Genomic DNA, 16,506 nt, shown 5'->3' on the forward strand with positions numbered 1-16,506 from the left:
AGCAGGCTGCCCGGCATTGCCTGGTTATAAAATACGCTTAAATATGTTTTAATTATGCAGATTTTTTTTTTTTTTTTTTTTTTTTAGTGATCACCACTTATCAAGGCCCGGAAGCCACTCAGGGATAAGGGTTATTGCAAGTACATTATGTTAGTGTGGAGATTTGAAGTGTTTACTTAAGGGGGCGGTTCATTAGGAATTTGTTAACGTTGGACTTGAACACATCCAAGTTGTAGTCAGGTGGGAAGCAGGCAGACCGAACAGTTACACAGGCGTGCAGTTCTAAGAAAGAAGCTTTGTTCATGGAATCCACTTTTGATTTAGGCACAGATAAAGAGTGGGGGAATTTTTTCACAGTGGATTCAGCTAGACGGGTGTTTTTCGTGAAAGATTGGCGAGGGGGGACCAGAGATTGGAGTTCAGACGAGCAACTGCCATATTCGTATTTATATTATATTATATTGGCCCGAATTAAGTAACTATTTAAAAAGTTTAAAAAAAAAAAAAAAAGACTCATCCGAGAATTGAAACCGAAACGTTTAGCTTGCGATTTTATTTTTGCCTTTGGTGTACCTTGGCTGTGAAGACATGTTTGCATTAAAACATAAACCAATAGCTATTACGTAATGCTGTTCGACCTTCACTTAGCAAATTCTATTTTTTAATTTTGACACTTTTGGACAGATTTTTCCTGGCTAAAACCCAAATATAAAGATTTGCATGAATTTGAATACCCTATATATCAAGTTTCATGTTTGTAGACTTAAAACTGACATAGAAAGGGGCTTGTTTACTATAACCTTTTTACGCAAGTATAAATCATGTAGAATATCTGCATGAACATAATCTATATCTATAAAAGTGAACATGTCTGTGTGTCTGTTTACATTTCCCTACACAATAACTCTGTCAATTTTTAGTCTACAGACTCGAAATTTGATGTGCAGGGTACTGAGATTTGGGAAAATCTATGTGATCGGTTTTCGGTCAGAAGTTTGGCTGTTAAGGGGTCAAAGTTCAACGATTTGGCCTTTGAGAACTCTACCAAACTCCGACAATTTTGGGTCTAAACACTTGAAATTTTAGATATAGGTTCCTTGGACATGTATCTAACTTAACTTGATTTGAGCCGAAAACAAATTTTAATGGGTTAGGGGTCAAAGTTTTAAAAAATTGACCGGTTTTTTTTTGGGGGGGGGGGAGCTCAGCATACACCTCCAAACACCCGGGTAACGCCGGGCACCCATGCTAGTTATACATAATAGTTAACTAAAGATGATCATCTCATCAGAAAAATGAAAAAAAACTAGTTGGGAATTAAAATGAATGTTTAAAAGAATTTGCAAATTAGCTAGATCTTTTGCAGATGAATACAAGTCAACGATCCATATAATATAGTTGTATTTTATTTTTAAATAAATAGTAAAAAGGGTTTTTAATATGAATATCAATACACACAAAAAAAATATTAATAGGAGTATTGATTGAAATTTTTTTTTTTTTTTTTTTTAAACCAGGCTATGAAATTTATGCAAGAACTTGAATCGGATCGCGGAGATGCCAAAGGTGAAGTCGTTGAAAGCGATGAACTCCGTTCCAGTGTAAGAAAAATATTTTATTTTATTTTATTTATTTATTTTTATTTTTATTTTTTTTTTTTTTATTTTTCTTTATTTTTTCTTTTTTTTCTTTTTTTTTCATTAGAAAAGCGGGAAGGAGGGGGTTAAGTACTTATGATAGTTGCATGGTGAAACCAACGCACTCCTTATATTAGCATTTTCTTTGTCTGTCGATCAGTCACAAATTTGATCTAATACTAGACTACCCGTGACCCGCTGGATCAGTACGTTATACTAGCTATGAAATTCATGTATGAGCTTGGAAACTTTTTTTTTTTTTTTGACATAACAGAAACATTTCTATGAACGTATATTAAAATGAAAAAAAGAATATAGGTAGATTATAATTGATTATTTTTTTTTTTTTAAATCTATAGTTACTGAATTATACGTGGTTGACCATACTTATAGGTAAATATGCACTGAACAGATACCATAATACTTATTATAGTTAAATTCAAATTTTGATATATCTGCATTTTTTTTTTTTTTTTAGTACTTCGTTCATTTCTGTATTACGTTTAAGTTATTTTAAACCCCACTCTTTCCATGTTAAATAATTTCGAAATAATAACGTTAATATTTCAGTGCGCAGGTCATGTGTGCATGCGCAACCGGATGTCGTAAACTGGAAAGTGGGTTACATACACTGTTACAAGGTCATTTGAGTTTTATAATTATATAGATTATTTTTTTTATATAAAAAAGTTGCGAAATCGACCTGCTGTTTTCTCCCTCAGTCTCCAACAAGATTCATCTTTATATTTATTAAAAAACTAGCAGGCCACCCGGCACTACCTGGTCCCAAAATATATTTATATTTTAATACAGAAACTAAGACCTGCATTCAAGTGTTTCTGTTGGAACCGTTCACTTCTTGTAAAAAAAAAAAAAAAAAAAAAAAAAAAAAAAAATTACTAAAGCTGCACTCAAAACCTAGAGTGAGTCGAGTACGATAACCATTAGACCAGCATGACACTTTATTCAAAATAAGTTTTCAAACTACTTATTCTTAACGTAAGTAATCTTTAACGTGACCAATTCACACATTCGTGAAACTGTTAGCAAATGACTTCCACGTACTAATTGTTCAATTTATACCCCTTGGTAGCCCCTTTTAGTTAGATGAAAATGGATTAAAATTTTTTTTCACATGTCTGAATATCCTATATGCCAAATTTCAAGACTGTAGGTAAAAACTTTGAGTGTTGAGATGAGTAATCGAAACTTTAGGTGGAATCAAAATTTGTACCTATTTTCCAATACTAAAAACGATTCCTTTTAATTATCTTAATTTTTGTTTAAAAGAAAAATCTTCTACTGTCGGTAGTAATGATCGAATCACAAATATTTATTGATTTTAAAATGGCCAGTAAAACTAAAATTTATAGATCACCTCTCCCCACCACATGGGTGTTTTAAGTTTAAGAAAATATCAACATTTTACATAAAATTTTACAGTAATCGGAGGTGAGGGGTAAACGTTAAATTTATAGATTTATAAAAAATCAGGATCGGGGATATGGAAATTTTTCCCATCACTAGTATATATGTTGGGAAGTGTCCATATACATGTACACACATGTATACATGTATACGTACACACGTGTACACGTATACGTACACACATACACATGTATACGTACACACATGTGTACACATGCACAAATTTCCCACCACTAGTATGTTGGGAAGTATACATATACACACATCACACACATATACATGTACACGTACACACACGTGTACACATACACAATTTTCCCATCACTAGTATATATGTTGGGAAGTGTCCATATACATGTACACACACACACACGTACACGTACACACATGTACACGTACACGTACACACATGTACACGTACACATACGCACTTATATATATATATATATATATATATATATATATATATATATATATATATATATTAGATTACAAAATTTTGTCTATCTCTTTCAGCATCCATTCATGGCGAACCTTACTGATGAAGAACCTGATGATCCAGACATTCCTCTTGAAGATGAGGAAAGGAAGCTTTACAGGTGAGTTTGTGATATCAAATTTAAGTTTCCATCAACTTTTCCTTTTGAATTTTATATATATCGAACTTTCTATTATCTCGATTTATAAAGATAATTATCTTTTGTGTATATATATATATATATATATATGTATATATATATATATATATATGTATATATATATATATATATCAGAAGTACTCGTTTATCGATTTATTTCTTCAAGAAATGGACTCTGACTTATGAAAGGTTGTGAGATAGCAGTTGTGGGTGTAAAGATAGCTTCAAACAATCTTTATCGACACAAATATATGAACACTGATTAGGGTTCCTGATTATAAGTGACTCCCATGGGCCCCCCCCACCTTCATTGGTGTGAGTGATGTAACCGTTAAAAACCTCTCCCTTCCCATGGTGACGTTATCATAGAAAGTTCAATAGCTCTACATCAAACGCTGTGGACGTGCATAGGGTTCCTATTTATATCTGTGGTGGTGGTGGTGGTGGGTCTTTAACATGCCCATTTTATTTTCTTTTGATATCTCTTCGATCATTGTATGTGATCAGTTTACTATAATAGTAAACCATACAAGAGCCTATTTGTGTAAGCATGCATGCACACACGGGCGTCAAGAGGGGAAAGTGGCAACCTTAGTTGAAGTCAGCGTCCCTAATGATGCTAGCCTTAACAGAGCAGAGGGAGAAAATAACAAAATCCCAAGGACTTATATATGATATGAAAAGAAACTGGAATCTTAAGGTATCAATCATATCAGTCATTATAATGAAACTGATTTAAAAAAAAAAAAAAAAAATCTTGTAAATATACCCTGTGAACCAAGTGCAAGAGCAATACAAACAATTGCATTTAAAGAGATGGTTAGAATCTTAAAAAGACTTCTCGCTTGGAGTAACTGGAGATGGGACATTCTACTGGATGTCAGACATTCTCCCATTAGTTTACTAATGGGAGAATGTTTGACATTCGGTAGAATGCCCCATCCCCAGCAAAAACAGTGATGAGAAAATTAAAACAAAAGAGAAATGTTGAGCTTTATTTATTTATTTATATATATATATACACACTAGCATGGCCAACTGGAGTTACCTGGGTGACGGGAAGTGGTATACTAAGGATATTAAGCAACTCCCCCCCCCCCCCCGAAAAAAATTGCTTCAATTAAAGGTACCTGTGCGACCTCAACAACAAAAAAAAAAATTAGCCGAAGTGGGTAAGCAGGTGCAAACCTTAACACGCAGGAGGAAAAGGAGGTGAAAAGCTAATGCGCTAGCTGTCACGGCCACAATGACTTATGACGTCACGGCGGGTCAAAATAAATTTACTTTTTTTTTTTTTTTTACAAAGGCGTCGCCACTTATCAAAGCAAAGAGGCAACTCAAGGATAACGGTTAAAGGGTGTACAGTAGACAATATAGTAATCGTTAGTAATGGAAATTCGGTAAATTTGTTAACTTATATGGAACGGCTCATCAAAAACTTGTTTACGTTAGACTTGAAGACAACCATATTGTAGTCAGTTGGAAAACAAGACAATTCCACAGGCATGCAGTTCTAAGAAAGAAGCTTTGTTTATGGAATCTACGTTCAGGTTTAGGCAGAGATAACGAGGGGGGGGGATTATTGATAGCGTTAAACATACATTGAGATTGCTAGACGTATGACTTGCAGAAATCTTGACGCCAAAAGTAACCCCTCCTTTCAAAAAACGACCCAGTTGACCAGCCCAGAATTACTTTTGGGTCAATTTTTAGATATTTTTCCACAAAGAGATTGATCTTTCTAACATTATCAATTTTGTCATGGTCTGATACGTCTGTCAAATTTTTGCCAGACATACAAACTAACACATTTTCCCTTTATATATATTTATATATTTTAAAATAAAAATTTTTTAAAAATGTAAAAAAATGCTCCAAACTGCTGAAAATCATTAAATTCCTGGATTATCTCTACTTTTCTTGTAGAACTCTTCTCAACTCTTCTCAAATTTTCTCAAATTTTTGCCAGACATACAAACACACACAAACTAACACATTTTCCCCTTTATATATTCAGCTAGCAGGCTGCGATATTGTCCCATTGACTACCGTACACTCATTAACCCTTATCCTCGAGTGACCTCCGGGCCTTGATAAGTGTTGACTCCTTTTTAAAAAAATAAAAAATTAAAATTTGAGTATCTCTATCAATGTTTACCATTTTTTTTTTTTTTTTTTTTTTTTTTTTTTTTTTCTCGCTCTCCTCCAGTCCTTAGAAAGAATTAATGGATGCATACATTCATTTATTCATTCTTTGATTGATTGAAACTCCTGCATGCATTCATTCTTTCTACCCGACTTTGCCCGGGAAACTTTACTTTCATTTTGCTCCCCACCTTTTTTTAAACTGTGTGTATATAATATATATATATATATATATATTTTCTATAGTGTCCTGTCATCTTTTTCTCTATTGATTCTAATATTTTTCTTTTTAATCTCTTGTCTTTGATGTAAATGTGATAGTGAATGCTCTCATCCTTTTAATTCTTACCAATAAGTGAAAAAAAGAACTTTCTCTTTCTTTCTCTCCAAGAAAAAGACGTGTCCGTTCAAGGAAGTAAGTTTACTGCTGTTTGCAAAAAAAAAAATAAATAAAATAAATAAATGCAACATTGCTGCCTTTTTTTTCTCTATTTTGCTGAAATCTTGTCACAGATAAATTGTTTCTGATATCGGGAGAGCTCTACGCAGAATTTTAACTTATTCTTCAGCAAAACTTTGTCGGTACATCCAAACAAGTACATTAGATTAACAAATTAAAGTGCAGATAACTCTGCTAGTAATAACTATTTGAAACAAGTGGAGCATGCATGGTTCCCCATCAGCGCACATTAAATGAGGCATAAAAAAAAAATGCAAAAGGAGTTTTCCTGGAAAATCCATTCTGTTACTTTTTTACTCATATCATGTTTAATGTTTGTGCAGAATTTAAAAAAATTCCAAGGTGTAGTTTTTGAGAAAAGTGTGGACAGATGTACGGCCAAGGGTAAATTTGCAGGTTCACCCTCCTTTTGTCGGGGGGGACCAATAAAATAAAACAAGAATTCAAAATTAAGATTAAATGTTTATTCATGTTATTTTGTAAAGTTTTCAAATGGTCAAGTTTTGCATGATTTTGTTATTTGCTTGGAGTTGAGCAGTCAAAGTTTGAAATCACTGCTCTGCCAATCTTTTGATCCAATGATACTTGTTCTTGGAACAGCATTCACTCAGTGATTTAAGCTGGTTCTATCAATGCTAGTCACTACATTCCTCACAAGCTGAGCAAGTTTAATCACCGTTTAATGAATTCATTGTTTCAAAATTGACAATTTCAAACATTTTTCAAAATAGATACAAAATTACATTTCATGACTAAATATTTTTTAGTAAATATTTTCTCAAAAAAAAAACTTAATTTTCAAAATTAAATATTTGCAAATTTTTAATATCCTAAATTAACTGTCATATTTTATTTTAAAATAAAAATTTTAAAATAATTTAAAAAATGCTCCAAACTGCTGAAAATCATTAAATTCCTGGATTATCTCTACTTTTCTTGTAGAACTCTTCTGGTACTGGAAACAAATTATTAGTGGCGATTTACAACTGCCAAAACCTTTTTTTTTTGTTTTTTTTTTTTTTTCCTCCCCCTCTCTCTCTCTCTCTCTGCTTCCCCCCTTCCCAACCAAATATTCTTATCCAAAATGTGACAATTGTCTGCTTTCTTTGAAGTTGATAAAATTTATTTTTGCAATAAAAGTGTAGTCATTTTTTTTTTTTTTTTTTTAATCGTTTTACGATTAAAAAAAATTTTCTTAGGAAACGAATGTCTACAACTCTATGTAGCAGATAAGTGCGATATGGCTTTGTCTGCTTAGTCGAAGGAAAACTGCTTTAGCACCCCCTTCCCTCCCCCCCCTTGTCAATTGCCTTTATCATAATTCAGTTTCTCCAACAAAATATTAGGTTGACAAAAGGTTCCTGTAGAATTTTGAATTTTGATTTCAAATGATGTATTTTCAAATATATTCATTATTACATCATTTTAAAGAACATTTTTTGTTTTTGCTTGATATGATCCTTTGAATTATCAGTTTTTCAGAACATTGAGTACAAGAGGGATGAAAGCAAATTTGCATCTTTTTTCTCATTCCAATTCAAGCTAGGTCAAAAAGCTGCTGAAACAGCTCGCAATATTAACGAAGCATTTGACCCAGGAATCACTACTGAACGCATAGCACAATGGTGGTTTAGGAAATTTTGTAGCAGCAAAGTCTTGAATGTGATTGTAGTGGTCGGTCATCGGCTGTTGACAACTATCGATTAAGAGCCTTAGTCGAAGCCAAGCCATGCACAACTGTTCGAGAATTTGTTTCTGAATTCGACGCAAGATTTTCAACCACTTGAGAGATGGGAGAACTAAAAAATACTTGATGGATGCCTCATGGCTTGAAACAACGATCAAAAGAAACGCCGTTAGGAAGTGTCAGTTTTCCTTTTACACAACAAGAACGACCCGTTTCTTGATCGGGTTGTGACTTGCGATGAAAAGTGAGTTTCTCTGCCAAGTGGTTACTCCAAAGCTCCACAATACTTCCCGAAGCCAGAGTTGTTTAGTGGTCTGCGACCGGTCTTGTCCATTAATCCTTTTAATGCAGGCAAAACTATAATATGGCAGTGAATTACTGCTAACAAATGGATGGCATGCATAAAAAATTCAACACCCAGCATTAGTCAACAGAAAAGCCTAATTCTCCACCACAACAATGCCTGACTGCATGTTGCTAAACCGACCCTGCAAAAGTTGAACAAATTGGGCTATGAAACTCTGCCTCATCCACCATACTCTCAAGACCTCTCACCAACTGACCACCATTTTCAAGCATCTTGAAAACTTTCTGCATGAGAAATGCTATAAAAAAATTTTTTAAAAAGTGATATCAAAACTGCCTTCAGAATGCGTAATATCATATCAAAACTGCCTTCAGAATGCGTAATATCATGATATCAAAACTGCCTTCAGAATGCGTAATATCATGATATCAAAACTGCCTTCAGAATGCGTAATATCATGATATCAAAACTGCCCTCAGAATGCGTAATATCAAAACTGCCTTCAGAATGCATAATATCATGATACGAAAACTGCCTTCAGAATGCAAGATTTGTTGCTACACTTGTTTTGCATTGGTAAGTGTTGATTCTGATGGTGTTTATTTCGATCAATAAATTTTTGTTCAAGCCAAGATATGTTCATCTGAATTTCAAAGTTCAAAACTGCAGCAACTTTCTTGTCAACTTGATAAATTACAGATTTTTTTTTTTTTTAAGATAGCGGAAATTGTGGACAAGAACCGTCTTGTTCATTTTAACCAGGCGATATTAGTATTAAAAGGGCTCTGGCTTTAAGGCATTTAAAAATATGCATTATCGAGTTATATACATAGTAATCGACAAATTTAATTTTCATGTTTTTAGAGTTTTTAATAAATGAATGTCCATTTGAAATGTTCGCCTTATTTTTAATATTTTTCAATATATATTTTAATGTATATGCGATACATTTTTAATATCAACATTAAAAAAATATAATTTCCCCACAAATTTGTTTTATTTTATTTACATTAATTTTCAAGGGAGATAATTTATATGAAATTTCGGGTTTTTAAAACTGGAATTTAAAATAACTTCCGTGCAAGTATACCGCACACAACTCGTATTTCACTACATGCACATATACTATGGACGCACACACACGTACCACAAGCACACCCTTGATGTTATGTAATGGGTGGTATTTTAAAGAGGTACAAAATATGTGTATGTTTCGTTCTTATTTAAGAGCCTTAGTGTGTTCCTGTGTGTGATCATATGTTGAGTGTTCATATGTTGAGTGTTCATATGTCTTAAGATGTTCATGTTGTAAGAGATGGAGACATTGGTGAGATATAGAGACAGAGTACATATTAAGAGAGAGTTCTGTGTGTGTGTGTGTGTGTGTAATATATATATATATATATATATATATATATATATATATATATATATATATATAAGCAAACAGTTAATGAAATATGTTAAAAAACACTTTTGAAATGAGTTAAAAACATATTTAATCTGAAAAGGAAACACTAGATAAATGGATAGTCCTTAATCCGCGGAGTTTCGAAGAAATACTCTCCTTCTCATCAGAGGGTAGGAATTAGCAAAATGCGGGATCGGATTTTGCATGCAGAAGTATTTGATGAAACAACAAGTAAGTCAAAGATCTTACTTGAAAACAAAATAAGTTAAACAGAGGGAATATGGTAAAGAAAAAGGTGATTGCACATGAATGGATAGTCTGGAAGATAAAAAATCCAATGACAGTAAAATCCAAATGTAAAACTTCAAGAAAGCTAAAAAAGATTTCCATTTGTACAAGTAAAATCCAAGGAAACCCCGTAATTGGAAGATGGTCCATAATAATCCAAAGGCAGAAATCCATGGAATAATTCACAAAAATATGTACAAGGACAAAATTAATATTAATAAAAGAAAAATAATATATATAATAGACAAGAGGGTGTCTTGATTCTAACGGAAAATAGGTCTGAACCTCTCTGCTTCTCTCCAACTCTTCTCCCAGACTCTCAGACTCCATCTAAAAACTCTTTCCTATATTGAGAACTCGTCACGTCATTGCATGATTAAACATGTGCCCATCAAGCACGTTGGATGACATGCGTCATGTTGCCAAACTTGACCCAGAGTTCAGTAACCTATTTTTCAAATAACATTTTTATAAAATGTTTACAATTTTAATTGACGATTAAATTCCTTAACAGAAACAATTTTCATTATTACACTCCTTTTCCATATACAGATATGTAAGCTAAACAATTGCAATTCCTTATTTCAATAACATTCTGTATTTATTTTAACTTATGATTGGAATTTTCAATTCTAAATCTAGCTTCGCAAGTTCGAATCCTTGACTATCCTATTCCATATTTACATTTAACAAATTCCCTATTTTTTTTTTTTTTTTACTTACATGATAAAAGGGGACAGCCCTTGATGTTATGGCTAACAAAATGTAGGTTTTAGTTTTCAATTTTCCCAAATGTATTGGAATTTCTATGAATTTTTAATAATTTTATTTGGGTGATTTAAAATGCACAACAAACTTTATCTTAACTTTCTTTTATATTCTCTTTATACAGATTGGCTGAACACAAGTTTGAACAATTCAAAGCTGGAGAGGAGATCTCCAAAGATGATCTTGCTAGCGACGTGAGTGTTAAATCTCTTCATTTTGTGTTCAAGAGATGTTTAATGGTTTTGATGAAACTTTTAATTGCACTAACCTCGTTATGAACAGTATAATTTAATGGGGGTAGGTGTAAGTGGGTGGTAGCATTTAATGGGAGACAAAGCTTTTTTTCTTTCAAGAATTATTTAAAAAAAAAAAAAAAAAAAAAAAATCCCCTGACAATTGTGCTCCCAAAACCAAGATAGCGGAAATGGATGCAGTTGATGTAAATACGGAATGGAAATCACTAAGCATGAAACGAAATATAGAACTATTTTAATATTTGTATCATGAAACATTTTTAACATTTCTTTAAATATTTTTTTTTACATTTGCTATCACAAAACTTTAAAAAAATAAAAATGAGGAAAATGTGAGGAAAAAAAATGTGGGTGGTGGGTGCAAAGAAGTGCGTGCGAGTTTGTAAATTCTAACAAAGTGGGTCAACTGCAAAAGAATTTGGTTAAAAGAAAAAAAAAAAACGAAAGAGAAACATACTTATCGTCGGTTTTCCAATGGAAATGACAAACATTGCAACACTCACAATTACTTAGCTTACTTACTAAATTAAACAAACAAAAAAAAATCAATCGATTATTTTGTCCTAGTCAGGGATCCATTGCGATGCACAGGGAGGAAGCTTCACATGCCTCTTCACATTGATTTAGTCATAATACGTTGTAGTCTACATTACACTGTAGAGAACCTACTGTTTTCATAAAATTATTTTTACAAAATGGCTTGAATTAAAGTTTAAAATGAAAAGTTTTCAAGTTTCTCATTTAAATTTTATTCAAAATAAGTGTTCTTCAAGTGTGTGACGTGTTTTACTTTAAATCTCCCACGCAAAACTAGAGCCAAAGGTGATGCCCCAGCTTGTGGGCTTTGGGGAGTGTGGAGCCACCCTTTAATTACCATTGCTCCCAGGTCCACTCTGACCCGGAGTGGTAGTACCTGTTAGGGTCCCAACTATGGGTTAAATAGAAACCGACGTGAAAACAACAAATATATTCTATTAAAAACATTTTTCTTCCGAATCTTTGGATTCGGCATTAAATAACCCGAAAAGGGTTGGTATGCCGTAAAACAACCAACCAACCAACTAATCCTACCCTGATGAAGCTATTTATAGTGAAATATATCAGACTTACAATAAAATAAAATGATTTTATCATTATTTCTGACACTACAAAGTTTTCAAATTCCTCATTTAAATTTTATTCAAAATAAGTGTTTTTTAAAGTGTGTGACCATGTTTTTTTGTTTTTTATTTATTTAAAAAATAAATTTTAAGTTTCTTCTAATAATTCTGTTATAATGTATGAGTGTTTAACACTTGCTATTATAAAAGAAAAAAAACTGATTTTAAGCATTTATACAAAAAAAAGTTAAACTAAATTAATTTTTTAAATAAAATATTTCTATGGTTTCGTATTTCGTTTCCTGCTTAATGACTTTCGTTCTGTATTTCACGAAGAGTAAATCAATTTTTGCTTCAAAAATGACTCTTGCAAAGGGAGATAATTTTAGGGTACAGGTATCTCCTATTGGACAGATTTTTAAATCGATTTATTTATCTAACAGAAACACTTGTTTTATTGTCTTTTTATTATTGAATAATTATACTCTAAATGGAACCGATCTGCAATTTGAAAATGAAAGATGCATCTCTCCTACACGTTTTATTTATTTTATTTATTCCCCCTCCCCCCGAATTCTCACCACTTTTTAATTTAAAACTTTGGTGTTTCATTATAATATCAAAAATCAAAATATTAAACTTCAAATAAAACCAATGGTAGCTAATTAATTGTCATGTCGAATTAGTAACATATCCAAAGTCTTCAAGTCTAACGTAAATAAGTTCTTGATGAGCCGTTCCATATAAGTTATCAACTTTACTAAATTTACATTACTAATGATTACTATAATGTCCAATTTCTACTGTACACTCTTTAACCCTTATCCTTGAGTGGCCTCTTGGCCTTGATAATGTGGTGATGCCTATGTAAAAAAAAAAAAATTACGAAAGACAGTAAAGTAGAAAATATATTAATGAAAAGTTTATTTTCAAAATAACTTTCAAGTAATTAAATTCAAGGGAAGTAACTCTGTCAGTCATCTATTTGTAAAAACTACATGTTTTATGTAATGCAGTAATATTTTAATTAACATGAAAATTAGGTAGATATTTAGTTGAGAGTGAAATAAAAAGTAGGGATAGTCAACAAATTGATTTTTTTTTTTTTTTAAGTTCAAGCAAAAACATTACGTACACATTTGTCACTTCAAAAATAGTAATATATCCAAAAATCATGAAAACTGAATAGAACTGCTACTGTGTTAGTAAAATAGTCAATCGCTGTAGACAACAAATATTGCACCCATGAACAAGTAATCTAAAATATTCGTTTAGGAGTTATGTCCCTTGCGTATAGTTTATTTCTAAGAAAAATACGATTTTGCCAAATTTTCCATAAAAATGACTTTAAACTATAAATGACTTTCTACTGGAAGAATTTTCAGTTTTTGGATATATTACTATTTTCGACATGACAAATACATAATATTTTTTTTGTTTAAAACGCCAAATTGATCTGTTGACTGTATTTTAAAATCTAAGTCTGATACTTTTTATTTTATTTTTTTTATATGTAACAAGGAAGTTGAAATTGAAAAGTAGATACCATTTTTCTTTAAGGAAAACTCGTTTTGGGGGGTTTTTAGGGTTTTTTTTTTTTTTTTTTTTTACTGTCTGATTTTGTAACGAGGAACAATTTTTTTAACTTAAAATTAAATTAAATACATAATATTGTTTTTTGCTTACCGTCAACAGATCAATTTGTTGTTTTATCTTACTTTTTTTAACTCAATTTTGTAACTAAGAAGAGAGGGGGAAAGATAAATCGGTTAACATTTATTACTTCTCTTTATTTACAAGATGAGATGCAGTCGGTCTTGCTCAGTCTTAAATATAACATTAAATTACTTTTTTAAAAATATTGCTTTTTAGTTGAAATTGAAAAGTAGATACTTTTTTTTTTTTTTTTTTTTTTTTTTTTTTTTCTTAACTTAAAAGTTTTATGCATAGGAATTTATCTTGTTCGAATGTTTAATTTTGTGAAATTAACTTTCCAGGACGTCTTTTTGCTTTACAATGGCAAAGAGGTGTTTGTGTGGGTTGGTGCCAACGCATCAAGAGAAGAAAAGAGAAATGGGATCCCTTATGCTCATGTGAGTTAACGTTTATTACTTTTTTTTTCTTTTTTTTTTTTCTTTTCTTTTACTAATGTACCTGGCGTTACTCGGTATCAAACGTAACGTTAAATTCCTTTGTTTTTTTGTTTTTTTTTTTTTTTTTTACTTAAAAAAAAAAAAAAAAAAAAAAACAGAAAGAAACTGAGACATGTGCATGTATTTTTTTTTTTCTTCTAACCAGTTCACTTCTGGTAAGTTGATAAAATAAAAAAAAATTGAGCGGAGATTGAAACCAAACCTAAAGACAGTCAAGTAAGATAACCTTTAGGCCAACTTGACACGAAGATGCTGAAAAATTGTTTCTACATGAGAATAGCATTTGCATTTCGAAACAATACTGTTCCCTCATCTCTCTTTCGCTTCCTTTATCTCTCTGTATGTACGCATCTATTTATCTACATATCTATAATAGAAAACCGCCTGTAAAATATGCATAAATATATTTTAACGCAGATTTCTTATAAATAGAAATACTGTAAGTATTGAACGTAACACTAAATTCCTTAAAAAAAAAAAAATGCATAGCAACCAAGACCTAAAAACAGTGAATCAAATACAATAACCATTAGACCAGCTTGACACTTTTTTAAAAAATGTTTTCAAACATGTTAATGATTCGTGTATGTGCAGTCGTAAAATTGTCAGCGGATAAAAATCCAATGACCTCCCAAGTATTATTTTGACCCCCTTAGCAATCCTTTTTCCCCAGATGAAAACCGAGTAAGTTTTCCACATGTCTGAATATGCTATATACTAAATTTCAAGAATGTAGATAAAAAATTTGAGTGTATAGGTTGAGATGTGTCCTCACGCATTCTCGCTTTTATAGATGTAAAGGAGTACTTAGTGTCGTTTTCTAATCGCATAGTCTGGGCTTCTAACTGGAGTTAAGTCAGAAAAGTTTCTCTATTCAAACTTTATGTATAATGCATTTTTGCTATTGTATTGAAATAGATGAAGATAATGAAAATTTTATTATCTTCATCTTTTGTAGACAATTACTTGAGTAATTTTCCTGTATGTTTTGAAATTGAAAAAAAAAAAAAATCAAACTAAAGCTGTTATTTAGCACTAGTCTGTGTTCAAAAAAAAAAAAAAATGTGGTGGCAGGCAGGCTCAAACCCGTACCGTGAAGGAGGAAGAGGACATAAAAAAAAAAAACATCTTTCCTGTTGCGCCTATTGCCAAAGTAGAAGCGGTGAATGTTTAAATTAAGGTTTGTCGATCAAAAAGAGGGAATGACTTTCGAAAATATCACCGAAAAAAAGTGACCCCTCCCCCACCTCCTTGTAGAAAAGTGTCTAGTTGAGGGTGAAGGAATTAATGTTTTTAGCCAATTTCTCGATATTTGCTACCAAAATCAATTCTGACTTTCAACAGCATCGGACATGTACCTTTCTCTCTCCACGAGGGACCGATCTCTCTAATTAATGCCATAAAGAAAATGAAGATATACATGGAGAAGACTTATTTTTTTTATCTTGAAATTTAGAATATTCAGATATGTGGAAGACTTGACCCCCCCCCCTTTTTTTTTCTTTCCATCCAGAAAAAAGGGTTGCTAAGAGGTCAAAATTATTTTTTAGAGTTCTTGTAAAAACGGAGTCATTAGCTAATAGATTAGAAGTCTGGATCAATTAAGAGCCGTGAGTTTCAGGGGTCAGGAAAATCATTCAAAATTTCTTTGCTCATTTTTATAAATCATAATTCATTGAAAGTTGTTTTAGAAGAGTTGAGTGTTCATTTTGTTGTGTTATGATTGAAGTTCAGTGGAAAAAGATTGAAGTATTTCGATGAATACAGATTTTTGCAGATAATGTGAGGAGTGATTGTTAATGTTTGTGTGCATCAGTAGAGAATAATTTTGCAGAGATGAGCGCCCATAGTGGGGTGCCAACGACACTGATCCAGATTCAGGTCAACTGAATTCCACTGGTTTATTGAAAGAAAATCTGGCTTTTAAGGAGTTTGGGTAGCTCCCAGAAAGACCATCTATAATATAAATCTCATCTGTCTGTCACTTTTTACAAGATTGGTATCATTTTGAAGCTGACGACAAATATAAAAAAAATTGGCTAAAAACATTAATTCCTTCACCCTCAACTAGACAGTTTCCTACAAGGAGGGGTCGATTTTTTTTTTTTTTTTTTTTTTTTTTTTTTTTTAATGAGCCATTTTTGCAATCATAACTTTGCCTAATTTTAACGTTCCGAACTTCTGGTCGAGTCTGGAGTAGAGGTAAGACGTCAGGTTTTCTTTCACTTTC

The 16,506-nt window shown here is 32.0% G+C and overlaps 1 protein-coding gene across 2 annotated transcripts in view; it reads left to right on the forward strand.

The window, feature by feature from the left end:
• LOC145265355 (gelsolin-like protein 2) overlaps positions 1–16,506 on the forward strand; it is a 123,917-nt gene that overhangs the window by 103,860 nt on the left and 3,551 nt on the right. For both annotated transcript variants that reach the window (XM_080121127.1, XM_080121128.1), the window contains exons 10-13: positions 1,518–1,601; positions 3,582–3,664; positions 10,894–10,963; positions 14,121–14,216. In XM_080121127.1, coding sequence (XP_079977253.1) covers positions 1,518–1,601; positions 3,582–3,664; positions 10,894–10,963; positions 14,121–14,216 — 333 coding nt within the window. The remainder of the gene's footprint in view (positions 1–1,517; positions 1,602–3,581; positions 3,665–10,893; positions 10,964–14,120; positions 14,217–16,506) is intronic.

This window comes from Euprymna scolopes, chromosome 40, assembly GCF_053919585.1.
Source record: "Euprymna scolopes isolate OS-2025 chromosome 40, ASM5391958v1, whole genome shotgun sequence".
In the NCBI taxonomy this organism is placed as follows: Eukaryota; Metazoa; Mollusca; class Cephalopoda; order Sepiida; family Sepiolidae; genus Euprymna; species Euprymna scolopes.